The 25,536-nt window shown below is 42.3% G+C and overlaps 4 protein-coding genes across 6 annotated transcripts; 2 read left to right on the top strand and 2 right to left on the bottom strand.

Annotated features, from left to right (window-relative positions):
• The first annotated feature begins 996 nt into the window (after positions 1-996).
• On the top strand, positions 997-3,699 carry marcksl1b (MARCKS-like 1b). Of its 2 annotated transcripts, none has more exons than XM_070921829.1 (2): positions 997-1,280; positions 2,288-3,699. In XM_070921829.1, exons 1-2 carry the CDS (start codon positions 1,194-1,196, stop codon positions 2,837-2,839), a joined length of 639 nt encoding a protein of 212 aa, XP_070777930.1. In that variant the 5' UTR covers positions 997-1,193; the 3' UTR covers positions 2,840-3,699. The 2 variants fall into 2 exon arrangements, with proteins under 2 accessions (XP_070777930.1, XP_070777929.1); XM_070921828.1 differs by having other exon boundaries at positions 2,285-3,699.
• A 3,365-nt stretch (positions 3,700-7,064) lies between these two features.
• Positions 7,065-12,598, top strand: hdac1 (histone deacetylase 1). Of its 2 annotated transcripts, none has more exons than XM_070921146.1 (12): positions 7,065-7,159; positions 8,066-8,178; positions 8,579-8,696; positions 8,793-8,867; positions 9,145-9,283; positions 9,659-9,800; positions 9,894-9,986; positions 10,069-10,177; positions 10,268-10,648; positions 10,794-10,949; positions 11,029-11,074; positions 11,645-12,598. In XM_070921146.1, the coding sequence occupies exons 1-12, from the start codon at positions 7,111-7,113 to the stop codon at positions 11,670-11,672; spliced, it is 1,449 nt and encodes a 482-aa protein (XP_070777247.1). In that variant the 5' UTR covers positions 7,065-7,110; the 3' UTR covers positions 11,673-12,598. The 2 variants fall into 2 exon arrangements, with proteins under 2 accessions (XP_070777247.1, XP_070777248.1); XM_070921147.1 differs by having other exon boundaries at positions 10,794-10,967; positions 11,032-11,074.
• A 184-nt stretch (positions 12,599-12,782) lies between these two features.
• On the bottom strand, positions 12,783-16,735 carry eif3i (eukaryotic translation initiation factor 3, subunit I). Its single transcript, XM_070921148.1, has 11 exons — positions 16,641-16,735; positions 16,082-16,174; positions 15,877-15,964; positions 15,685-15,750; positions 15,327-15,476; positions 14,630-14,757; positions 14,263-14,373; positions 13,995-14,084; positions 13,803-13,876; positions 13,440-13,532; positions 12,783-13,323 (listed from the first exon to the last, which is right to left on the bottom strand). The coding sequence occupies exons 1-11, from the start codon at positions 16,641-16,643 to the stop codon at positions 13,242-13,244; spliced, it is 978 nt and encodes a 325-aa protein (XP_070777249.1). The 5' UTR covers positions 16,644-16,735; the 3' UTR covers positions 12,783-13,241.
• Positions 16,736-18,276: 1,541 nt separating this feature from the next.
• On the bottom strand, positions 18,277-25,161 carry txlna (taxilin alpha). The gene is made up of 11 exons (XM_070921614.1): positions 25,123-25,161; positions 24,144-24,336; positions 23,310-23,573; positions 22,920-23,011; positions 21,663-21,833; positions 21,053-21,247; positions 20,768-20,887; positions 20,601-20,675; positions 20,399-20,491; positions 20,207-20,302; positions 18,277-19,682 (listed from the first exon to the last, which is right to left on the bottom strand). The coding sequence occupies exons 2-11, from the start codon at positions 24,325-24,327 to the stop codon at positions 19,353-19,355; spliced, it is 1,620 nt and encodes a 539-aa protein (XP_070777715.1). The 5' UTR covers positions 24,328-24,336; positions 25,123-25,161; the 3' UTR covers positions 18,277-19,352.
• Between the last annotated feature and the right edge of the window lie 375 nt (positions 25,162-25,536).

The raw sequence follows: 25,536 nt of genomic DNA, 5'->3' as shown, positions 1-25,536 counted from the left end.
TTATGCCATGAACTGAGACATTTAGGCTAGACTAAACTAGAGCGGTTACGCGATTACTCGATCAACAGAAAATGTATCTGCAACATTTTTAAGGCAGGAAAAAAAAGGTTTTCTTCGTCTTCAATGATAGTAAATTGAATCGTTTTTGGCTTGGGGCTGTTGGTTGGCCAAAACAAGTAATTTGAATACTCAAATATACCTGAATACTTGAGCTCTTTTTTTCTAAACAGGCACTATTTTCTGATATCATTTTATGGACGGAATTAATCGATGATTCGAGAAAATAACCTGATAGTTAGCCCTATAGTTGCAGCCCTACAGTGGAAACTACTGCCATTCATTCACAAGGTGTCATTCAATCCGGATGCTGTGAAAGCAAACTGCTACAGTGAATAGAGTTACCAGAGTTAATAAACTATGTTTTAAAACTCATTAATTCATTCTTATCTTATGTTTGCACCAACCTCTATGAGTACTAATACTCAGAGTGTAGTGGGGCAACCCAGGTCCTTGTCTTGGCACTTGCACACATACTTACATACATTTGCAAACATGCAAATGATGTAATAATTAACTATTAATATATATTATTATATCATATTAAATATTATTAGATATTCCTCATCTTTGACTGACTATTTTCATAAGAACGGAAGTAAATGAAACACTGACACAAGGAGAGAAAAGGATTTCATGGAGAAATATTCATATATTCAATTCATATTTTACCCTGATGTCATGTTATTTTGTTTTTTTACTTTCATGCCTATAAAACACTGAATTCAGTTTAACTAAATTGGTTTCATTGCTGGGGGTCCTCTGGGGGGGCGGGGACAATTAAGGAGTCAGGGGTGATTGGCCAGAGCTGGCTAGACTTGCCCTTAGACTGCACGGTGATTGGTCAGACCTCGGCAGGTCCCGCCCACGGGTGGTGCCTTGAACCTGCTGTATGTTGAAGCGTTGCGTTCAACCAGTGTTGAGTTTAGAGGGTCTCTCTCTACCGGGGTGACAAGTCCGAGCACAGGAGCAACCGAGGGGAAGTAGCTGCCGTCTGAAGAAAAAAAACCCCACACTTTTCGTCCTTTCACCGCTGGATACGTAACTCGCCCTGGGGTTGGATTAACTTAAAGCCACCACTTTTTTAGTTTTTCTTTTTAATTTCCTTTAGAAAACACAACAACTCACCGAAGACAATGGGATCCCAGGCATCCAAGGGAGATGTGGCCGCGGAGGCAAACGCTGCCGCCGCTGATGCTGCAGCTGTCAAAACCAACGGACAGGTAATTACACTCGGCCGGGTCGCCATTACTCTTTTTTTTTCTCAATGGAGGAGATAAGTGGACATTAATAAAAGTTTAATGTCTCACACGAAAACGTTAGTTCAACAAATTTACGACGCTGAATAGATAAAACTTCAATGTGAAGACATTTTGGGCCAGTCAGGTGGGGCTTTTAGCATCTCTGTCTCCTGCTGGTGGGGCTGGTCAGAGAGCACCCCAAAACTAAAACAAAAAACGAGCTAGCGTGTTGTTGTTATTTTTCTCGTCTGACAAGTTGTGTTTAAAGCAAGTATGTGTTTATTTGTGACGGAGGTCTAACCCAAAATCCGCACAACGTGTTTGACAGTGGCAGGCTTAAAGGGGGAGGGGAGGGGGGGCAGCTTGTGCGCACGTAGGCAGTCTACTACTCCTCCCTTTTTAAAATACAAGCCTGGCTGTCGTCTGGACACCTATTCTGCAAGTTGGGACTCTCCAAAATTTGATATAAGTGAGACGAGTCACATTTAGGCATACATATGATAATTAAGACCATTATTGGATCACTATGAATGTAAATTCATCTTACTCATTAATTACACTTGTCACACAGTGACAAAAAATAGACTTTACGTTCGTATCAAATGTATTAATCGAGCAATTAAAGTGTTAGGCTAGTTATTTGTGTGAATAACATCAATTGGAAGTGTTTTCATTCTTCCATCGATGAGCTCCAGTCTTTGTTGAGCCGATGTCTGTCTGGTACCTTAGGCGGTCTGTGAGGCGCTACCGCCGCCTATCGGCTGATTAGACTACTGCAAGGCGTCGCCTCCGAGCCGGGCAACACGGTGGTTAATTGATGAGCACGACGATGCTCTGAAAAGAAAGGAGAAACGCTCGCCTCAAAGCGGCCCCCTTTGTATATTATGAATGTGTAGAGAGGCTTTTTCTAATGTAAACGTGATTTTCTGTGTCAGAAGGTGAAGCTTTAGGAACAAACGACTTATTTTGTGATAACCTTTTTTCAGGAGAATGGACATGTGAAAACCAATGGTGATGTCTCCACAAAGCCTGATGGGGATGCTGCTGCCACCAACGGCTCAGCTGAGGCGGCCAAGGAGCCTGAAGCCGCTGCAGGAGGCGACGCTATCGAGCCGGCGCCTGCTGCAGATGGAGAGGCAGCCAAACCTGAAGGAGAGGCTGCTGCCAAGGAGACCCCCAAAAAGAAGAAGAAGAAGTTCTCCCTGAAGAAGTCCTTCAACTTCAAACTGAATCTGAAGAAGAGCAAGAAGAGCGAGGCAGTCAAGGAGGAAGCGGCTGCAGCCGCCACTGCCACCGCCGCCACCCCCGCGGAGGAGAAGCCCGCCGAGAACGGAGCTGCCGCTCCTGCAGAGGAGAAGAAGGAGGAGGAGGTGAAGGAGGAGGCTGCCGCTGCGGCCGAGGCCCCAAAGGCAGAGGAGGGGCCGGCCAAAGAGGAGGCCCCCAAGGAGGAGGCCAAGGAGGCAGCTGCTCCGGCCCCCGAGGCCACGAAACCAACAGAGGAGAGCAGCTCGACCCCCGCTCCCTCTGAAAAGAAAGAGTGATTGTACCTTTAGCTCACAATGAACTGGGTGAACTGTTTTTCAAGAGAGAGAGAGAAAATTTAAGAGTATATATATATATTTATATATATATGTGTATATGTATACATATGTATATGGATATATGTATATGTAAATATATACACATGTATGTGAGAGACTCCTTTGACGTGCCACTTTTCGTCATGATAACAAGACGACAGACTAGATTCACTAGATCACTTCCCTGGTTACTGCTCGACATCTGGACCCGGACTGAGTTTTAGGCTGTGGGTTGGTCGCTGTGCGGAAAATGGATTTTAATGGCTAGAGCGCGAGCTAATGACACCATGAAGTATAGACGGTTGGGGGATGGATGGAGAAGGATGGAGTCAAAGCATCTTTTCCCTAAAAATCTGCAGATGAAGATGCCTCCTCGCTGAAGGAATGAAGCTAGATAAGATACTAGGACACCACCACCACTTGAAATGACTGTTGAATAGAGAAAAAAAAATGAAATCAGAAAATTAAGAGACTCGCCAACTTTTTACATTCCTATATTTTAACCCAAATTTGAAGTATTTTGTGGTGTATTATAGAGAACCATCTTAAAGATTCAGAGAAGCTATTACTTGTTTGCTTAAAGAAAAAAAAAAAATAGACAACTTTGATTTTTACCTTACTATGAAAAAAAAGAACACTTAAGCTTGCTATGTTCACTGTTGCGGTTTGATATGAAGCAGAGTTGTTTATCTGTCGTGTGTGAGCCTGAATCTGCTTTGTCTCTGTAAATACATTGGATTGATTTCTGTTCTTTATTTTGCTAATGTTGACAGATGTTACTGGTTTTATTGTAAAGTTGATAATGGTAAATAAATGTTGGTTACCTGCCCTTTTATGTGTCTTTATGGTTATTGTCATCATGCATTACATTTGTTTCTACCAAGTAATATACTTTAATGAGAGGGTCTGGAGGTTTTTTATAACACTGAAGTGTCAATTAACACCCATTGGCAAGTCTAATAGCAGCACAGTAAGGATTAGGGATACACAATTTTAATTCAACCAATTATTGTAGCCATTGAAACTGAAGAGACAACATTAAATAGCTGACGCTTGGTTGACTCTGACATTTCACACTGTTTCGGTGTCTGCATACTAGACAAATGAAAGTATAAACAAAAACCAAAAACTTGAATGAGAGCAGCTACACCATTTGCCTCAAAATCCAATTTAAAGCAATATATAATAATAAATAGACCCAGTAGCTTATGGTGCCAAATGTTAGCGACCTTTAGCTAGGTTTTACTGTGTAACTGACATTACAGAAGTCCGTATTCTACTTACTGGTATTGGTGCTGTTGCACTACATTTCACTATATTTACCATAATCTCCTAATTGTTACCTGTGGCTACAGTGGCTGTTAATCAGCACACGTTAGATAGTTTTACTTTAATATGCCCCGCCATTTTCACAAGGAAACATCAACCTTTTTCAACAGATGTGACCAGGGGTGCCAACATATAATACGGGATCGTCGTGGAATTTGCAGCAAAGAATGACAGATAAGGTGCCTGTCACTCAACGTCATCGTTGTCCTGGTTACGGTTAAGTCCATGATCTGATAATGTAATTTGATGCAACTTTACTCATATTGACTCTTTATTTCCTTTACATTCATGTTGAGAGCAGCAGAGGACTTTGGAATTGATGCATAAAAAGCACAAATTTGGGCATAAATAATCACCAGAATGCAGGAAGTTAACCCTGTACAGCCTGAACCATGAAATAATTGCCAGAAAATTCAAATTTTTTGAAATTGGAGTGTTTATTGAACCTTCTGACAAATTAAAAAAAAAAGAAATTAAATATCAATTTGCATATATGAGTTTTAATTTGTATAATTTTTGTACAAAAACATATAAAACATTTTTAACCCATTAAACTTTGAGTTTCAATGCCATCCTTTCTCACATCAGGGGGCACACTAGAGGTTGGCCTTTTGCGGGGGGGGGGGGGTTAGGGTGCTTCTGGAGAGGATAGTGGTCTGCCACACTTGATTTTGCCCTTTCCTGCACTTGTGAGAGAGGTGCCAACAGCAGCTTGAAACCTTCGCAGGGGGCATGGGTTTCTGCCTGGGCTTCAATTTCTTCTGGTGCACTGCATGTGTCTGATTGTATACATCAGGTTTTTCAGGAATAAAAAATATCACACTGATGATGCAGAGGTCTCAAAAACTCATGTATCAAATATGAAACACTTGGCGTTACAGGGTTAAGTATCTGACACTCAAAATCTCATGTAGGAGGACCCCCAGACCTGGCAAGGCTTATTTCTCCTCATTGAAGGTGGCAACCCTAGATGTGACATTGGCAAATAATTAATTTACAGTACCTGGTAATGGGGGTGACAAGGTTTATTAGTGCTATTTCAGTTTTATATCAGTTGCAACCCATAAATGAATAGGCCAAACTAATAGATAGGAGTTTAGATGTCAAATTATTCCATGTGGCAATCCCTCAACTCATCACATGGGTCATTCTGTGACACGCCCACATGTTTTTAGCTGATTGGCTTGGAGATGATTAACACCACCACCACCACGTTAACTCCAATGACCCCTGGCCCTCTATTAGTCTTCTGCCCACCCCGGCCTTCCTCCTCCCTCACATCTACAGTATTCCTTAGATTTGAAGGAGGCGAGTGGCCTCCTGAACACGGCTAACTGAACACAGCAGTCCTGCTCTGGGCGAATTGACCCAGTTCACATGCTGATATGATGGGTTGAGATCTGAGCTACATTTGGACCCAGCCATCAAACTATTGTGAATTATTGAAACAGCTGTGCTCTGTGCATCTGCATTGATACAGCTCTGTGCCTCTTGAAGCTGTAGATTTAATTCATAACAAGTGTCCAAGCGAAATCACAACTCATACCTGAACTGTGTAAATCTCCCACGTCTTCACACCGTACACTGGCTGCAGGCGCAGTCAGCTGTAAATTATGAATGGCCGCTCCACAAGGAGTTAACCTTTCCTCCTGTGTTTTGTTTGTTCTATATATCGTTGTTTTGTTTGCACAGCTCTATACTATACATGAGATTCTGTGAGTGATCAGTTCATTGGTGCAGCAATGACAGCGTCTGTAGAGATTTGAAAGTTGCAGTCAAACACAAGTGAGCTTACACTGACACCTGGTGGCCATTACATAGAATGCCATGAAGCTGGTCACCTATTGTCTGCTCTCCCAATCTGTTCCAGTACTTTTCAAGAGGCTGGAGTGATTGCTAAGACTTCATCAGTATGCAAGATGTTAATTTTACTTGCTTTCTCAAAGTGTATTCAAAAGTTATTTATGTCATCATCTCAAATCATCCTAAGCTATATAATCAGAATCAGAAATACTTTATTGATCCCGGGGGGAAATTACACATAATTACATATAAGGTGTAAATCATTGCAGGAACCAATAGCATTATGTGTAGCAATGTCAGATTTCTCTTCAATCAAGGCCTGACACATGCTGCCTTGCTGTTATAGATAATATACACCTTAGTGTGCATCATCTAAGAAGAAAGTTACCCATCAGTCGTCAGCATGGCATGTTAAGTGTGATGGAAAGCTGGAGATACAATGGCCTAGGCCTATTGCGTTTAATTTACGAAAATGTGTTTTCTCATGATCTCGTATTAATTATGTCATTATCTTGGGAAAAGGGTTAGCTTTAAGCTAACTCTGGCACCTAACAATAAAATCAAATCAAATAAAGAAAGTAATCTGTTGTCAGGATGGACCTGCAAGTTCCACAACCTGGGGAAGTGGGGTCATCTATATTGAAGAACTGCTTTTATACCCATGTCCTGATTTATCCCTAGACCAACTTGAGTGTCCTCCTTGAGCACAATCAAATGGGCATGACACTGAACCCTAGTGACTTATGACCTCCCATCAGAGGGGGCAAGATAAAAGAAATTGCTCATGTGTGTCATCAGCTGATTGTCTGATTAATAATTGCTGGACATTGCAATTTACCTACATTTATTTTATTAGCTGGCTATGTTCTTTTTCACCTCTGCATCACTGAATTGCACACAAAACACATGTGCTGGGTGCTCTTGCACCAGTCTAGACACTGTCTGGTTGTGGCTGCAACCTCGGCGGTCCTTGGTTTGTAATACCAGCGCCTCCCAGTCGGGCGGTTGAGCATCTGTGATTGGTTGACGGGAGCTCAGTGCGAGTTCCCTGGTGCAAGAGAGGAACCGTGGGCAAGAAACAGTGGGGTAATTGGTGTAAAATGGCGCTGTCTCAAGGAACAAAGAAAAAAGTTTGCTATTACTATGACGGTAAGTATCCAACGTGTGCACCTCCGTTCCTCAGTGATTGAAGTGGCGTTGCAGGCGTGCAGATGTTTAGGAAAATATACATGTATTTCCTACATGGAAGTGCCGTACGACCAAGCTAGCTAGCCGGTGTAGCGTGCTAACGTTAGCTCTCTCGATTGGCTAACTAGCCTGTTTTAGCGACATTCTTAGCTGTTAGCTTGGAGCAGCATGCATATCATTCGGTGTTCATCTCACTTTCAAGTCATCTAAATTACCAGAGAATTTTCCTTAAATTATTAAAACATTTCGTTGGATTGTGATTTGTGCATGTGAGCTAACGTGGTCATTCTGGGAACATAGAGGAGCCATGAAGCTAACCGGCGTTTATCACATCACTGTCCCCCCAACTAGATACCAACTTCCGAGGAGTGGGGACCAATGCACCGCTTGCCATTTTGATTATTTAGGGGAAACTTTTAGTGCAAATAAGTTATACTGTATTTCCGTTTTCTGTTATGCATAATCACTTTAAGAAAATGCCACATATGTTAGTGTAGAAAAAAAGTTGAATGACTTGGTTGCGTAAACTCTTGTATTAAATGTGATTATTGTTGGGCGCTCCACTGTCATTTCTTATTTTTGTATTCTGTAGTAAATCCGTAGTAAATAACTAAAGCTATGTTTATTTCCCAGATGTTAATATCGGGTCATGTCATGTGTAACCTATAGAATTGCATCAAAAATAGCAGAATGTGTCAAAATGCCGCAACTAAAACTGCCAGGCAGGTTGGCTGTAGGCTGTAAAGAGGGCACATTTTTGAATGGAGTTTGGCATGAAGCTGTGTTCACTTTGGAGAGCCAAAATGCATCGTCGTTTCAAGCAAATTGTGTAACATAAACTTGTCTGGATAATCTTTTCTTTCCAAGGGGATGTGGGGAACTACTACTACGGCCAGGGCCATCCCATGAAACCCCACAGGATCCGCATGACACACAACCTCCTTCTCAACTATGGACTGTACAGGAAGATGGAGATCTATGTGAGTTATATCACTCCGCTCCAACTCTCAGATCCATACATACTTTGTGTGTGTCACGATGCTTCCTCAAGAGAAAATGAAACCATTACCTTTTAAAGCTAGAGTCTTAAGCCGCTCCACCGGACTGTGATCGTTGTGTTCAACAGTTTACAAAAGAACCTCCTAATTGACAAAGGTGATGGACAGGGTGGTGTGAGGGAATTATGATTAGGGATGTAATGGTACACACAGCCTGCTGAGGTCTGTGTGTGACATGTTTCCGTTGTTATGTGGCCCAGTGTGTATTAATTGTAGATAGACTTCGATTACCAATCCAAGACTGTGAGCATAACATGTAAACTGTGGTCTTAAAGTGTCAGCGGTCACTTTCTTCCCCATCGCCGTTCCGTCTTGTTTGCAGAGACCACACAAAGCCAGTGGCGAAGAGATGACAAAATACCACAGTGATGACTACATTAAGTTCCTGAGGTCCATCCGACCGGACAACATGTCGGAGTATAGCAAACAGATGCAGAGATGTGAGTGTCGGCTTTTCTTCCAGTGGATGCTGAAGTATTGTTGCTCTATTATTCGGACACACGTTACGTCTTTTTGTCTTGTTCTTCTTCTCACAGTCAATGTCGGAGAGGACTGTCCAGTGTTTGATGGTCTGTTTGAGTTTTGCCAGCTCTCAACAGGAGGATCTGTCGGTATGTTATTCCAACCGCACTTCCCATACTCCTTCTGGTGCACCAGCTTCATACAGGAGTGACATTTAGGACTGTGTGTGGCTGGGAACTGGGAAGAAATCTCCAGTATAGGCCTCAATTTGTAATGGCCTAAAAAGGGGTTTTGAAAAAGCAAGTTAAACAAGAATCATTTCAACAATTTTTAACCAAATTATCTTCACTGCACATTTATAAATGTTCAAACAAATAACCTCAGTTGGATCGACAAAGACCATTAAGCTCATACTGTATTCTTTAGCTGGGGCGTTGAAGCTGAACAAGCAGCAGACAGACATCGCCATCAACTGGGCCGGCGGACTCCACCACGCAAAGAAGTCCGAGGCCTCTGGTTTCTGCTACGTCAACGACATCGTCCTGGCCATCCTCGAGCTGCTCAAGTAAGCCGCTGCCTTGTTTTTGTATTTAAGCGATTCCTGCCTTTCCACCCATCTGTCAGGTTTTAGTTCGTTTGGGCCCCCGAAGAAATCTGGCACGTACGTCTTCGATATGGATTAGGTGGATTACATCTCCACCTGCCACAGAGCTTAATGTCTGATGCACACAGTCAAACACTAGGTTGCTGCCTTTATCATTTTCTTCCAGTGTTTTAAAGTGCCTTGTTGTGCTCACTCTCATCCATCAATAGTACCTTTTTCAAAGCAGTTTGTCAAGTGTCTGTCTGAGCTTTTGGCCTGTTTGATTTGCATGGGCATTTATTTAGTTTTAGATAGCCTCTTTAAGATGTCATTAACTGAATTGTCTCTCCTCTCTAGGTACCACCAGAGGGTGTTATACATAGACATTGACATCCACCACGGTGATGGAGTGGAGGAGGCCTTCTACACCACAGACAGGGTCATGACTGTCTCTTTCCACAAGTACGGGGAATACTTCCCTGGCACTGGAGACCTGAGGGTTAGTTTGTTCGCTCTCATTTTCCCTCCAAGATCATCAGCGTGTCTCGCGCGCATGTGGGCAGTGATTGTATGATCTCTCCAATGTGTGCAGGACATCGGAGCCGGGAAGGGCAAGTACTATGCAGTAAACTACCCGCTTAGAGACGGCATTGATGATGAGTCCTATGAAGCCATCTTCAAACCTGTAAGTGTGCTTTTATTTAGACACTAACTTATCACCACAATCAGACTCTTTCTCTGAGCACGTGTGTGTGTGTGTGTGTTAGATCATGGCTAAAGTCATGGAGATGTACCAGCCAAGTGCTGTGGTACTGCAGTGTGGAGCTGATTCTCTCTCTGGAGACAGACTGGGCTGCTTCAACCTCACCATCAAAGGTACGAACACAATTCACTCTCCCAAGACGCTACTCAGAAGTGCTTTTCTAGATATGCTTTTGAGAAATTCATATGTGTGTGTTCTTCTAGGCCACGCCAAATGTGTCGAATACATCAAAAGTTTCAACCTGCCCCTGCTGATGCTGGGTGGCGGAGGCTACACCATTCGCAACGTGGCCCGTTGCTGGACCTACGAAACCGCCGTGGCCTTGGACTGCTCCATCCCCAACGAGCTGCCCTACAATGATTACTTTGAGTACTTTGGGCCCGACTTCAAGCTGCACATCAGCCCGTCCAACATGACCAACCAGAACACCAACGAATACCTGGAGAAGATCAAGCAGCGTCTGTTTGAAAACCTCCGTATGCTACCTCACGCCCCTGGTGTCCAGATGCAGGCCATCCCCGAGGACGCCCCCCACCCTGACAGCGGGGACGAGGACGAGGAGGACCCCGACAAACGCGTCTCTAGTAAGAGACTCCTACAGGCATAGATGTAGACAGGAGTTTGAAGGACGGGGGTGGGGGGGGGGGGGGGAGTTCCAGTCTGTGTTTGCTGTTAAAAGCATATTAAGGAAGTGTGCCTTTTGTCGACGGTGTGCGTTCTGTGTTTCAGTCCGGGCCCACGACAAGAGGATAGCCTGTGAGGAGGAGTTCTCCGACTCTGAGGATGAGGCGGAGGGGCAGGGTGGAGGCCGCAGGAACGCAGCCAACCACAAGAAGGCGAAACGAGTGAAGAAGGAGGAAGAGAAGGAAGGAGAGGAAAAGAAAGGTGAGACTTATTCACAAGGCCAGTTGGTGTTTGTGGACACAACATTGCAATCATCACTCTTGTTGTTTTTGCCTCCTAGAAGTGAAAGAGGAGGAGAAGGAGGAAGAGAAGATGGACACATCGGGGTAAGACAATTAAAATGACCACCAGGTGTAATTTTCTGAGTAAATAGTGTGGTAGTGTTTTGTTAGATTCATTCAGAGCTTTGTAATGTTATAGCAGTATTTAGATTTTTGGCACAAAACTTGACCTCAAGTTATTCAACGGTATGAGCCACTTTTGTACAAATGTTTGGCTAAGTAACCAGATTTCAGGAACTGACTTCATAGTGTCAGATGAGTTGATTTTGGGAAATAAAAATCTATAGTATTTGGTTTTACTAGCCATAAACAAAATGGAGAAAACGATGTCTGCTGCCTTTTTTTTTTCAGCGTAGTGGTAAATTATAAACTACACAGATTGTAGGTGTCATCTTCTTTTGGTCAATCCTCAACTATATTAGTCCGCAACACAAAAACGTACAATTCAACTTTGAAAGAGAGAGAGCGATAAGATGGTTACCACGGAGAGTGCATCAGGAATGGTCAAAGGATCACTGTGCTCGTGTAAAACCCTCATGGTCAAAGCTGTTGTAATAACAAGTAAAGAGAAGAGACACTTGTGTTTCTTAAATGCGTCCACTGTTTGTGTTTCAGACCAAAAGAGGAGGTGAAGATGACTTGAAGCCTGGCATGAGGAGAAATGGATGGTTGTACTGTTGTTCTTGAGCCCCACTGAATCCTATGTGCTCCTGCTGCGGCGATAGGACCCTTTTTGTATTCCTGTTTTATTATGTGTTCTTATGGGCAAACCTGGCTCATCCTGTATTATTCATTTGTTTCCGAGCACAGTGAAGCACCAGTTGAGTGGGCGTCGCGCAGCCACAGCCGCCTATCTCGACCATCAATTCAGCAGGAATTTCCCTTTTCCGCACTGTATGCTGAGCGTAAACCCCACCCGACTGGAGCTCCACATAGTATAAAACAAATGCTATACATCTTTCTCAGCTGTTGAGAGAACCAGGTCTGCTTTAATGTGAAGAAAACCACCGAAGTTATTACTGTTCGTATCATGGCGTTTCAGAGTTGAACAAGTTTGTGGGGCTCGCGCTAAAATACCTGCAGACGTAGATTATTTATAAATGCGTAAAAGCTCCTCTGTCAGTTTTTAAACATCTATTTATGGTGCTGTTAGAATAACCAGCATTTGGCAAACTGTTGTTTGGCTTGCTGTGTTAATTTATCAGTGAATGCATGTTTAGCATGTACACGTTACTCCCTTTGCCCAGACAGGCCCAGATCTCTGCTCACTAAGTTATTTGAAATTACGAATACAGTCAGTCCCTTTAGCCCATGTTCCTATCTGGTCAGTGTTTCTTCCCATATTTTTCTTATTGCATTGTATGTGTCAGTATGAGTGCATGTGAACCTCTCCGGGGGCTTATGTTGGGAAGTGAATGACTCGTTTTAGATATTTTGTACCATTATACATAAAAGGTGGAGCGAGCTGGTAAAACGGCCCCCCCACATGTGGTTGTTTGGAGTTCTATCCTTGTGAAATGTGCATTATCATAACTTTGTTATAAAAAAAATAAAGAAAACTGATCCACATTTCTCTTTCATATTCCATTTGTGTAATTGTTCCTCTGTGGAATTTGGTGTTTTCAGAGGGTTAGTTTGGGGTGTTGCATTATACTTTTTACATTTAAAATGGAGTGGACAGAATATCAAACAACTTGCAGTACACCACGACAACAATTGTGAATGAGTAGGAGTTGCACAGATCACACAGACATGACTTGAATAAGTAATTTTATGGTGACTTGTGGTGGAATGGCTTACAGCAGAAAATAGATCAATAACTCAAATTCTACTCGTGTAGAATGACATTAAATAAACTCGGGAATCAGGGAGTGTGGGTTTTTAAGTCCAGCCACAATAGCGTTACAAATCCAGGGTACAAAATTGCGTCTGATCCCACCAAGACAGTTTCCAAGTGATGTTAGAAAAATGACTTTAAAAAAACACCACACTCTATTCACTGAGATGCAATCTCCACCTCTGACCTCTTTCCCTTTATTTGAAGTAATCTGTGACTTTGACCTGTACCCCTGACTTCAGATCAGTTCAGATGAAGAGAGGGAGGCGAGGTGGTAAAACTGTAAATGCACTTCAGTCCGTAGTTCCTTCTTCCTGACTGGACTGAGTGCGATGTTAGTTGAAGCTGGGGGGGGGGGTCGAGGAGCCGGACTGTTTATGCCTCCAGTTCAAAGTCAAAGTACTGCGGGTCAAAGTAATGAATCCTTACGTATCCGTCTTCTCCTCCACTGCTGTAGCTGTACCCAAGAACCACAGTGCAAGAAACATGTCAGCAGTGATACAGACAAAGGAGTTTTGACCAGACTACATTACATTTTAAGGCAGTGTATTTCCAAGCATAGTCAGCACATACCTCTTGCCATCAGGGTGGAATGCCACACAGTTGATGGGGCCGAAATGACCTTTGACCCTGCCAAACTCCTCTTCATAGGCAGCATGGAAAAACCTGAGATAGAGAAGACAGGCAGGTTACTGCTTGAACACTTAAACAAATCTTGACTTTTATATACAAAAGTGATGTTATTGCATGTTTTCCCCACATGATTTGGTATAAAATAAGTGAACACCAAGTGGTTCCTGCATAGTATAAATCTGAACTGTGCACAGCATAATGACAATAAGGCTAAAGGATTGGCTTTAAGCATTACGTTTAACTTAATGTGAGGAGGAGGTTATCTTTCTTGACCTTTAATCAAGCAGCCATATTTTTACTCACCTGGCCTCAAACTTGCCGATTCTGGTGGAGGTAGTGGTGACCTCCATAGCCTCCTGACCGCCTCCCATCACCACCTGAATCACACACACAAGTGTCAAAGGTCAGTGATGACATATAGCTTGCCTTTGAAAAAGCGCTATGTGGCAAACAAATTGGTACATGGTGACAGGATTACTTCGAGTCTTCACTTACATGATCCATAATGGGGGAGATGGCAGCCGAGTTGACAGGTCTCTCGGTCTTGAAAGTCTTGATGTGATCCAGAGAAGTGCAGTCAAACAGCTGAGAGGAAACACAGAGGACACCCAACACTCACTAACAAAGTATAATATCAAACAGCAGGCAAGTCAAGATAAAAATCACATAACCAACACATGGATTATTTATACATTCCAAATATTTACAAGCTGTGTGGTTATAGGCTGTGTAAAATGGTCAGGAGAGTAGACAGGGGTCTTACCTTGGCACTGTTGTCCTTGGAGGCAGTGATGAACATAGTGAGATCCACTGATGTCTGGATGTCATTGATCTGCTTGGTGTGCTCCTTGGCCTTCTTCAGGATATCTCCAGACTGTCCATAAATAACACAGTCACAACATTCAACTTTAAAGAAGCAAAGCTATTAGATCTCACATTCATATGCGTCATATTCTTAGTCACTGCAACATATTCAGACATATTGGCTGGCATTCTAAGAAGGTATTTTTGTTTTTGGCTCCATTACCAACAACAGATTTGTTTACTAGTATTAAGCCCTGCAGCCAGTGCCACATGAACACAGTTTATTACATTCCCATATGTTCCCAGACAAACGGTGTGTGTCCAACCTTGGCGCTGAACTGGTTGATCTCTCCGTTTTCGTGGCCGGCAATGACAAACTCTCCCAGAGGTCCCCACACAGCACTGGTAATCTTGTGGTCACTGCAAGGTATTGACAGGTAGGGCTGGTTGTCCTCTGCAGACAGAGATTCACTCATTATACCACCGAGAGGAGCCATAATTATATATATTCTCAGACAGTGTACCTGTCAAAAGGTTAATACATTTTGGCTCAGTTTTGTGTGAAGGCCAACAGAACATCATCAGATAGCTCAGAAAGTGTTCAGAGGAAGATGATGTCCTAATTGTAAATGACTATTCATACAGTGACTGCAGAGGAATATTGCAGTCTTTACTTTACTTCAAATCTTTTTTGAAATGCCAATCAATTTACATATATTTGCTTCAATAAACATCAAACTATCTCTCCTAATGTTCTACAACAGAGCCACATTTGAGTTACTACTTAATAGCAACTAACAACAAGAAGGGGAATATGTGCAATCATGGATTTATACTATGTGGTTTGACACGTTTAATAAAGATGATATCAAATTCATACAATGCATATTTAACAATCTAATGAATGCTGGCAAAAGCTGGATGTGGCCGGCATGTTTCTTCCGTCTTGTCAACAATTTGCTGGTAAACGAATGAAAGTGGCAGCAGAATAAAAGAAGCCTGTGTGCATTGTATGGTATGTACCAATCTGCTGTGGATCCCTCAGGTCAAAGAAGTTCAGGTAGCACTGGTAACCCATCTGCTTGTCTGTGGAGAACATGATGATGTTGCCGCTGAAGTCGAAGCCGCACGTTCTGACGGCAGAGTTGGTGTTGAGCAATGCCAGCTGTTTACCTGCGCAGCACAGGGGGAACAGAGGCACGGGGGTTAGTGGATGTAGCATAGAGAATCTCAAACTACAGCTTGAACTGGAGAATTTACACTTTCTGATCAATCTGATTGAGATCTGTACGTAGAAAAAGTCTCATAACTCACTGACTGGGGGAATTGTGAAACACAGAACACACACTTCACTCTCAAACTCAAGATTGTTTTTACCTACCGGTCTCACAGTCCCACAGTCGACAGCTGTTGTCTGCAGATCCTGTCAATACGTTTTTAGTGTCCCCTGAGAGATGAGAATGTTAAGGAGCCCAACATGCATGACACCAGCTAGCAGGCACTTTATTGCATGAATACAAAATTATATATCATATTTGTTTGAGATCACTCTGTATTTCTTGAAAAAGGATACAGTCACAGTCAACACACCACACAGCCCCTGTGTGTCCATTGTAGGTGCCAAGCCTCTCGCCATTGACAGAGTACCACACATTGGTTACCTACAGTGGGAAACATGACAACGGATGTATCAAACAAGTTAAAAACAAAGGAACTTGCATGTGGAATAATCGGAAAACGACAGGAGCCAGAGCATGTCTTAATTACTATCAACTCACCGTGTCTTTAGCTACAGAGAAGAGCAGGTCTCCTTCTCTGTTGTACTTGATTTGAGTGATGGACCTCTCATGGCCCTGGAGCAGGATGGGTTTCTGTGTAAAGAGGTATACATCATCATCATCATCATCTGGCCAGTCTTACCGACTTAGAAAAGACCTCCAGCTGTCCACCAGAGGTAACAATACATGCCTTAAAATGAGCAGGACACTTAATTAACGTGAAGTGTCATGTCGTTCTTTAAAAAGGAAACATATTGGGGCTGTGGTCCGTGATGACAAACCAGCTGTCCATGTTATGTTTACTTGTTTATCTTTCCATAAGGTACACCTGTTCAGTTCTACCAGCTGTCAGGGGCCGGTGAATAATCTTGCATCACTCATATCATGCAGCTAACAGAAGCTAACATTTATGTTAACGTTGGCTAATTTGAAAGCTAAGCTAACATTCGGCAGGGTAGATATGCTAGCTAGACTGGAGCTAACAGTCTCAAAAAGACAGTGAGCATTGTTCTGGGTAATATATAACTCGCAGCAGGCGGTCACTAAGGAAAATACTAACCATTTTTCTCCGGTAAGTGTAGCCACTCGGTCCAGTATATTCACTGCGACTCCCGTAAAGAGAGAAAAGATGAACACTCGTGTTTAAGGCGCCGGAGCTGCGGCGGAAAAGGAATGTGATGTACTTCCGGTGTCAAACGGCAAAATGGCGATAGCGCCCTCTAACGGTAATACTCCACTCTCGCATGTAGTATACAAATAGTTATAATACTATGTATTTTCCTAATGTAATTACGTTTTTAATGGGATTTAAAATGAAAATCTATAAACAATGATTCAATTCTGTGCTATGTATTTTACAACCAAGTAAAAATGACTGACTGCATTTCTTTGGTCAGTCTTCTAACAGGGTTTTATGGTCTGATGTGCGCAAATCTGAGAATCCCTGAGAGACTATAAACAGAATGAGCGGTGCTACAGGTTCTTGCATTTGGATTCATCTTTCTTATGTCAAAACATGCTTTTACACATTTAGTCTTTTCAAAATAAGCCAAAAAGGTCAATCAAGCAACAACTCAAATATACACTGTTACATCTTTTATTTAACAAGAAACAAAATATACAGGGCCAGATAAAAGTACTGCAAAAGACAAAAAAAAAGGAAACATCTTTGGTTCCTTCTCATGGTCAATGAACCCCCACATCCACCACAGGACCAGAGATACAATGAATCAGTCCTGTGAGACGATGGAAGAAATTAGGTTTGCATTTCTATTCAAATAGAAAATGACAGATTCTATAAGTTGACACCAATGCTACATATTAAGTAGTACATGAGAATGTCTGAAGAGAAATGGACATGTTTGGGAGTCAAACTACAATTCAGAAGTCCAATGACATTTTCTTTCTTTTTCCCTCCTTATTCGCTCTCAGCTCAGTCCCTGCACCTTTTAAAAGCATCGGGGTGATGCACAATATTACGTTCAATGTCAAACAACAGTTGAGAGGCAATTAACAGGGTTCAAACTTAAGCAAAAATAGAGTTCTGCTGTGAGATATGTTGTCTGTTAATACAATACATCCATGCAGGACTGTGGATATAATGAATATACATTCTCAGCTAAGTGCTTGTCAGTTCAGACTGCCACAGAATAAAACCAGGAGGCAAGCGTTGCATAGAGGTCCTTGAACATTCTATAGTTAAAACCTGATTACAAGCTACTGCAATTACCAGGGCTGGGAGGAGACAATCATACACACACACACACACACACACACACACACACACACACACACACACACACACACACACACACACACACACACACACACACACACACACACACACACACACACACAAAGATGGAGTAATACAAGTTTCAAGTGGTCATCAAGGTTATAAGCAGACTGGAAAATATGTAAAACAAATGAAGCAACGGAACCCAGAAAGGTCAGGAATGAAAAGTTGGTCAAAAAAGTAACTCCTTAACACATTTTCTAAATTAATAAAAAAATAAACTGATTTGTTTTTATAGTGGTGCTCTGTAAGATACATACATTTCAATATCAGAGATTTTGCTTCAAACAATAAATACAGACCACTAAATCTAAAATTAAAATTAAGTAGCGTAACGCAAACAAGAAAACAAAAACATTTCCCTAAAATGTTTTCATTAACTTAAAACGCTGGTGAACCAGACTTGTCAAGTGTTCTTAACATCTGAGCTATGTAAAAATAAGTCGGAATGAGACATTTCCTTCAATAATTCTATATTATTTTGATGTTAAGAATTGGATGAACTAAAGAAATGATTTGTATGACATCTCTGTTATGACTTCATCTGAAAGAAAAACATTAAGTTACTGTACGTGGCCTTCAGGATACTGCAAGCCAACCACGCCGACAGTCAAGATGCAAATGAGACAGACTGAGTGGCCACACGCACACGCACACGCACACGCACACACACACACACACACACACATACAGATGACTCCTCTTGCCATATACCTGTTTGTCGTGTGTCATCCCAAGCAGCACTGTTACTTATCTTGCCAAGCAGTTCTGTGTTTGATGCAAGTCCAAAAGGCAATGTGTAGTGAAACAGCCCAACACACAGGCTGCATTCACATGCACACTAATAATGAGGCCATTACAGACGGCTGCAGCTAGCACATAAACAGGGTTGTTTTAGTTAAGAGCAAAGTTGGTCACTTATCTTTAATTACCGTGATATGTATACACCTCGGGTCTGATTTGGTTCAGTGCACGCCATGAGAAGAAGCCACGTTTCTATACCCAAACAGCAGCATGTGGTTAGTCACCAACAATGGGGTCATTTTGTACGACTAATAAATGAAATTATTTATCAACTTGAAAAACAAACACCATTTTGTGACGCTAATAAAATGCTTCCTGTAGGCTGCTTGTGGAAATGAACCAGGCTAATAAATGAATCATTAAAATCAGATTATTGGGAAATGAGGTTTTTGCTAACCGCGTAAATGATTTAATTAAACTAGTACCTGAATCAGGTTAGTCACAGTAATTGAATTTAAGGTGTGCATGTAAATGTACTGACAGATGAGGCACAATCTTCTCATCCCCTTTATAAAGCCTGCAGAGCATGCTGGGAGGACACACATTAACCTTGCTATCTGATCTGCTTCTGGACCAGTGTTTAACATCCGCTTCATCCAGCAGAGGAGTAGTGGCTTGCGGGCTGGTGGCTTGATGCTGGAGGGGAAAGAGGGGACTGTGAGCAGCATTGCTTCATTCCTGTGCAGCGATGGGCTGAGCCGTTGCCCCCTCTAGTAGGGCGTCTGTGTCCAGTTCCGGGTCACAGCGACAGGACTGGGAGCAGGGGGCGGTGTCTGGGACAGGGTGGCTGCTGGGCTCCAGCAAACAGTCTGTAGGTGGCGGAGAGGGGGAGTCGGTCCCTGGGTCGGAGCTGGCAGCTCCTGCGGTGCCACCGTGCGGATCACTGAGGTTCTGGACCTTCTTGTTGAGCTCGTTGCGTTCCACTTTTAGTGCCCGCCGCAGCTTCTCCAGCCGCTGGACTTTACCCTGAAGTGCCTCAAAGTCACGGTCCCGCACAGACTTCTGTAGACAAAACACACACACACACACAACATGATGCAAATGTCAGTCTCTATGCTTTAGTGTTGTAGTTATCTGCACTGACACAAGACTATAAACATGTTATAATATTATCACATTTCCATCCGTTTTATTGGACCAACTTCATGTAAATAATTTGCTCGTTTTTAAGTTATTATTACACAACACAAGAATCAATATTGCACAGAAAATTGTGACATTAAGCACAGCTCTGCCAAAAGAACCAACTAATTTGTTTTTAGTGAGGCGTGTGCAGAAGATTCATTGTAATTATCAAAGTATTTTAATAACAAATAGAAAAGCTTACGGACTGTTCATTCAAGTAAATGATTATAATAGCAGCCAAATTAAGTCTTTTCTGCAAAACAGTTTCTGCTGCTGTATAATTACAGATATAAGCACTACAAACATCACACCATCAATTTTGGTAAAGTAAATGGCTTCATTTGACCAGAATAACTATATACTGCATTCTAGCCATCTGAAGCTGCAAAAAGCTGCTTTACCTCCTCTGACATCTCCAGAAGAGCCTTGTTACTGCTCTCCCACCTGGACCGATACATGGCCGTCTCCTTCTCCAGCTTTTTGATCTTTTTAGTCATCTGTAACACAAAGGAAACAAGAAAGTCACATCCAGCTAAAAGCTAAATACAATTCCTCCTGTCTATGTTACACCCTCAGTAGCACAGACACCCCACCTTCTCCATCTCCTGTTTGAATGTGGTGAAGACCTCGTTGCTCTTGGACAAAGTGGTCTGAAACTCTTCAAACTTCTCCGTGTACAGCGACAGCTGGAACACAACACAACCCAGGTTTCATCATGCAAAGACACTTGACGCAACAAAATAAAGTCAATCACAGTCGAGCTGTAAAGGTGAGGAGTAAAGACTGATGGGAAACCTGCTGTTTGAGGTGAACTTCCTGCTGCTTCATCAGCTCACACATCCTTTGAGACTCCACTGCTTCTTTCAGCAGCTGAGGAAACAAGACAAAGACAAATAATTGTAACATTTATGTATAACAACAGGGCCACAGACAATGTAAATGTATGAGTGGCTGATAATTACAAATTCTTTCTCTCTATCGTGGCGCTCCTCCGACTCCTTCAGCAGCTCCTGGGCCTGGTGCAGCTTGGCGTCCACCAGCTGTTGCTGCAGGTCTTTGTGTTTTACCACTTTGTCTATGTGCTGGTGGGGGTTTCACAAGGTCAGAGAAATACAAATGTCTGTTACACATCCTGTAAAAATGTGGTAAATTGACATGACTGTGAGTTTTAAGATGCTCCATGTGCAATTTGAAAATGAACTCACACACTGCACTTAAAACATGCAGTTGTGGGAAAAATCACCCACCTCTTCTCGTAGTTTGTACTGTTCATAGAGCTTCTTCAGTTTCTCAGCCAGCTCTGTGTTCTCTTGTCGAAGACTGGCGTTCCTCTCGTTGTGCTGCTCCATCTGAGCCTGGATGTCGTTCAGCGTCACCTGGAAATGGGAGGTCACCTCCTTCCTTTTCTCCTCCTCCAGGCGCGTTCTTTGCACCCCTTCCTCCTGCAGAGGGAAATAAGCGGAACATATAACACAATATAACATGCGTGAAAGGAACGTTCAGGTTGTGTTGCCTGCCTCCACCCTGGAAAGGTGGCTCACCTCAGAACCACAACCAAAAAGGAGATTGATTCTGGCCAGTAATTGACAGCAAGACATTGCACTCCTCTTGTAATGGACATCCACAGATTACAGTTTGGTAAACATCTGTCCCAAATCAATTCATTTTAAAAACTTCAAATTCTTCTACATATACTGTGTTATAACTGTATTCTCCACTGAAGAGCTGAAGAGACCCAAAACCACATTTGAATAAACTGATAAATATACAGAAGCTGGGCCTTAGAGGAAGCTATGGTTGCAGGAAGTAATTTGTCAAATGATATCTATATTCATGATATTGGGGCCTGTTCTGTACCTTGAGTGTGCGGTTGTGTCTCTGCAGCTCCCTGCAGAGGCTCTCCAGCTTGCTGCGAGCCAGGATGGCCTTGCTGTGTTCGTTCCTCAGGTTGTCTTTCTCCTGAACCAGCTGGTTCTGCTTCTTCTGCAGCACTCGCATCTGCTTCTGGGTGTTACGGTGCTCCTCCAGCTGTCACAAACACACAAAATGCGTCCATTTCCACTGTCAAACTGGGATTAGACTTATATTGGCAGCTGATATTGGCCGGTGAACCATACGTAGTCTCCTCCTTCGATGTGATGCTGTTTGTTGATGCCTGTGTTAAGGTTAAAATATATCTGTCTGGGGTCATAAATGCTCATCAAGGCTATCTTTTTTATATTAAAACAATACTAATGTCATATGTAGTAAAGTGCTTTGTTTTCTAATAAGCTGTTCAACAAATCTGCCTTACATTATATAATTTGCAACATGACTACAGCACATGGATACATGATGCTGAAACAACATGTCATTCAGCTGCCGTGCCTTCTACCTTCAGCCAATAACGACACTGCAGACCAGTCTTCATCTATCAGTTCTGACACACATCAGCTTTCTCAAGCTCACACACATCCAAACAATGGATGTACAAACGTACACAGTCAATATAAAAACTTCCTACAGTGTACACAGAGCCAGTAAATCATCTAAGGTCATTAGTGCTGCAAAATGCGACACAACACCCTAACATGTATTGAGATCATAGGACATAGTTCTGCATTGCACCACGCTGTGTCTGTTTGACAAAGATCGCTGTATCACCTCAAACTACACTCCTTGTTTGCATAGAAGTCCCACTGACCTACCCTCATCATAACTCAGAACTCGGGCGATAAGTCTGGAAAAGGCCTTTTTTCTTTTTTTAACCAGAATTCTCTATTTTTAAGTCAGAAGCCACACTAGACACATTCATCCACATCGAGTTTATTTAGGTCACCCATTTTGTGATTCAAGGCTTATTTATGCATCTTTACAACATTTGGCAGCATTGAGTGTCTGCTCCCTAGGCTGTTTTTCTATTTTCACTCTGTCTGTATTCTCCCTGTTATTTTGGAAAGATTAATCAACAGAAAGTCATTTTCTGATTTAGAGCAGAGTGCAAAGAAATTCCTTATAATTGATATGCAAACTAGAAATGTTTCATAGTCGATTTAAAAAAAGATTAAGATCAAGCGTGGCTCCACAGGCTAGACTTTAGAATAAAATCAAATCACACTTGCAGGAAACACTCACCAGTTCAGCATACTTCTTACAGAGGCCTCCAAGCTTTTCCTCTGGGGTGCTCAGTGTGTTCAGAGTCTGCATGAGCAGAGTGATCTCTTTGCCTGCATGAACAAACAAAGACACGACAGAATCAGAGAGCCTGTTAGAAAACTGAATGGAACTAGTTATTAGTTTCTTTGGATAACCAGCCCCTAAACTGAACTGTTTAAAAGATGCCATACTTTTCATGTTGGTTTTTGTATCTGTATAAAGCAACATCTACAACTACACAGTGCGATAGTATCACCAATCCATAAAAATGAACACTGTCCCTCTTGGGCGAGCAGTGTGCAATGTGAAGTTTCCAGACTATTTTCAGCAAAATGGAAACAAAGTCTCTCCAGAGAAGTTACTCCTTACCCAGACCCTTGACTTTCTTCTTCTCCTGAGTCTTCTTCTGATCCTTCTCCACCCCGGTGTTCGCTCCATTGACTTTGCTCTTCTCTGGCTTGCCGTCCTCCCTCTCATTGGTCAGGCCGTTGAGCTCTGGGCTGTGTGACTGGCCATTGGGCAGAGTGCTGGCGTCGTCTGAAATGCTTTCCCGACAGTAGGTGCTGAGGATGTCCTCCAGCTGCCGGCTCAGCTCCTCGGCCATGTCACACTGAGACAGTGCTGCCTCAGCAACTAGACACAGTGGAGGGGGGAAAAAACATTAAAAAGAAGGACATTATTTTTGTGACTTCCTGGACTCTAGAGAAAGGTGTGAACTACTCCTGGCAATACATCCTGCATTTCTAGCTCCTGATTATAACTTGGTGTTAGGGTTTTTTTCTCCATACAAAACATGGTAATGACATGGCAAAAGGCAGGTTTCACCTCTTAAAACACCCACGATTGTCAATATGCATTCTTGACTTCATCACTGACTCAAGCTTCAGATATGTTGGACTTGTGTTACTAAAATCATGACATGCTTTGCAGATGGTCAACAATAAATGCAGTCTTTACTGTTTAACCTTTTAAAGTATAACATATACTGATCTTTAGGCAAAGATGTTCTACACATGTACATGTGGTTGCTAGCACCACATTTAAATGGCACGTTTTTAAGTAGGATCTGGTATACAGTTTTCAATCTGTAATAGTCCAAGACACTTAAACACTGATATCAGTCATTCAGATGATGATCTATAACAAAATATAACACAGACCTGTCGACAACATACAATTTACTTTGTAAATAATTCACTTTACCTTCACTTCCCGCCTCGTCACCTTGTGGAGGTGTGTCTGTTTGTGGAGTCTGTGGTTCAGACTCTTTGGAGCTGTTGCTGTCCAAGCTGTCTTTTGCAGCTGCAGGTGACTCCATCCCTCCTGCTGTAGGTGGAGTATCTTCGCTGCCCTGGGTGGCAGACTCTTCCGTGTCTTGTTTTTTCATCTCCGGTGTCTGTTACAAGTAGAAAAACCTGTAATACTTTACACCCTGGCAATGACACCAAGGTACAATTTCATTTTCAGTCAAATATGGAAAGGCATAAACTACGAAATCAGGTTTAGCTGTAAGGAGACAGCCTCACCCAAAACAATCACTAAAGTGGCCTTTATTTGACACTTAGATCTGTCGTCCTCCGCGCATAACGTTGGTATTAGCAACGGACGAGCCAGTTTTGACATAGTGAAACGTTATAGCTTAAGATAACCACTGCTTTGTGAGTTTGGTGAAAGCTGGACTGAAGACTGGAAGTTAATAAGATGCAAGATATCTTGATTCTTTGTATAGAATCGTTGAACCTAAGCTAACTTATAAGTTATAGAAATGTGTAACACCCTTCTGAAAGTTTAGTTAGCTACAGTTAGTAACGTACAGTTGACCTAACGTTACTCGTTACAAAAACACCAAGTTTCGTGTACATAGGTTAAAAATGCTATGTTTTATATTGGCATGTGGACTTACAAATGTCACAGCAAATTTTAGCTACAATTCCTATCAGTGCGCCAAGTCCTCACTAGCTTTCGCTTTACCAGTTGCTATCTAGCTTTCACATTACGTTAGCTAGCACATGCTAACGCTCGCTAGCCGCCAGATGCAGCTGAATTAGCTTGCACGACTACCAGTTAGCCAATGTTAGCTCGTGTTTACAGGGCAAAAACATCCAAAAACGTAAGCAGACTGTATATATATACTTGTTTCTTGATTATATCCCACCTTCTCAGATATTGGGGATTTGTTTACCTTCAGACTCAAGGAGGAAGTAGCTAATGTGCCTGTGAACTGCAGGTTTCCTCAACAGCGTGAGACAGAAAAAAGACTTCCGGTCATAACTTTGGATTCTTCATCTTCCTTGTAGTTTTTAACGGTGGTTTACATCCCACCTTGATACTTTGCCGCCACCTACAGGAATAATACATTACTACATGTGTGTTTTAATGTCAGCATTAACTTTACATTACATTAACAGCATACATAGCTTAAAATCTACAAAAGATCCACTGTCTTAGATTAAATAAATGAAAAAAATGTTAATTGATTTTTAAGCAATTTAATATAGTCTTTGTGAATTTTCACAACAATAAGGAAGTATTTCAATGGAGATTTATTCTGACAGATTTGACAAGAGGGTCTTACTTCTAAATGTCCCTCTTCCAG

The sequence above is a fragment of the Enoplosus armatus genome, chromosome 16 (assembly GCF_043641665.1).
Source record: "Enoplosus armatus isolate fEnoArm2 chromosome 16, fEnoArm2.hap1, whole genome shotgun sequence".
NCBI lineage: Eukaryota > Metazoa > Chordata > Actinopteri > Centrarchiformes > Enoplosidae > Enoplosus > Enoplosus armatus.
The sequence above is the reverse complement of the archived record's forward strand: the minus strand, read 5'-3'. Positions and strand labels throughout refer to the sequence as shown.

Bases quoted from the DNA above. Each gene is read 5' to 3' on its own strand.
- eif3i (XM_070921148.1), bottom strand. The intron at 14,374-14,629 runs GTTGGACACACA...ATTTATGGACAG, and splicing joins TCAACCAGTTCAGCGCCAAG to TCTGGAGATATCCTGAAGAA. The intron at 13,324-13,439 runs GTATGTGCTGAC...TCTTGGGTACAG, and splicing joins TTCCACCCTGATGGCAAGAG to CTACAGCAGTGGAGGAGAAG.
- txlna (XM_070921614.1), bottom strand. From the start codon at position 24,327: ATGAAAAAACAAGACACGGAAGAGTCTGCCACCCAGGGCAGCGAAGAT. The intron at 20,888-21,052 runs GTGGGTGATTTT...AACCCCCACCAG, and splicing joins AGTACAAACTACGAGAAGAG to CACATAGACAAAGTGGTAAA. The intron at 20,676-20,767 runs GTAATTATCAGC...TTGTTTCCTCAG, and splicing joins ACGATAGAGAGAAAGAATTT to CTGCTGAAAGAAGCAGTGGA.
- marcksl1b (XM_070921828.1), top strand. From the start codon at position 1,194: ATGGGATCCCAGGCATCCAAGGGAGATGTGGCCGCGGAGGCAAACGCT. The intron at 1,281-2,284 runs GTAATTACACTC...ACCTTTTTTCAG, and splicing joins CTGTCAAAACCAACGGACAG to GAGAATGGACATGTGAAAAC.
- hdac1 (XM_070921147.1), top strand. From the start codon at position 7,111: ATGGCGCTGTCTCAAGGAACAAAGAAAAAAGTTTGCTATTACTATGAC. The intron at 9,987-10,068 runs GTAAGTGTGCTT...TGTGTGTGTTAG, and splicing joins ATGAAGCCATCTTCAAACCT to ATCATGGCTAAAGTCATGGA. The intron at 11,075-11,644 runs GTAAGACAATTA...TTTGTGTTTCAG, and splicing joins GAGAAGATGGACACATCGGG to ACCAAAAGAGGAGGTGAAGA.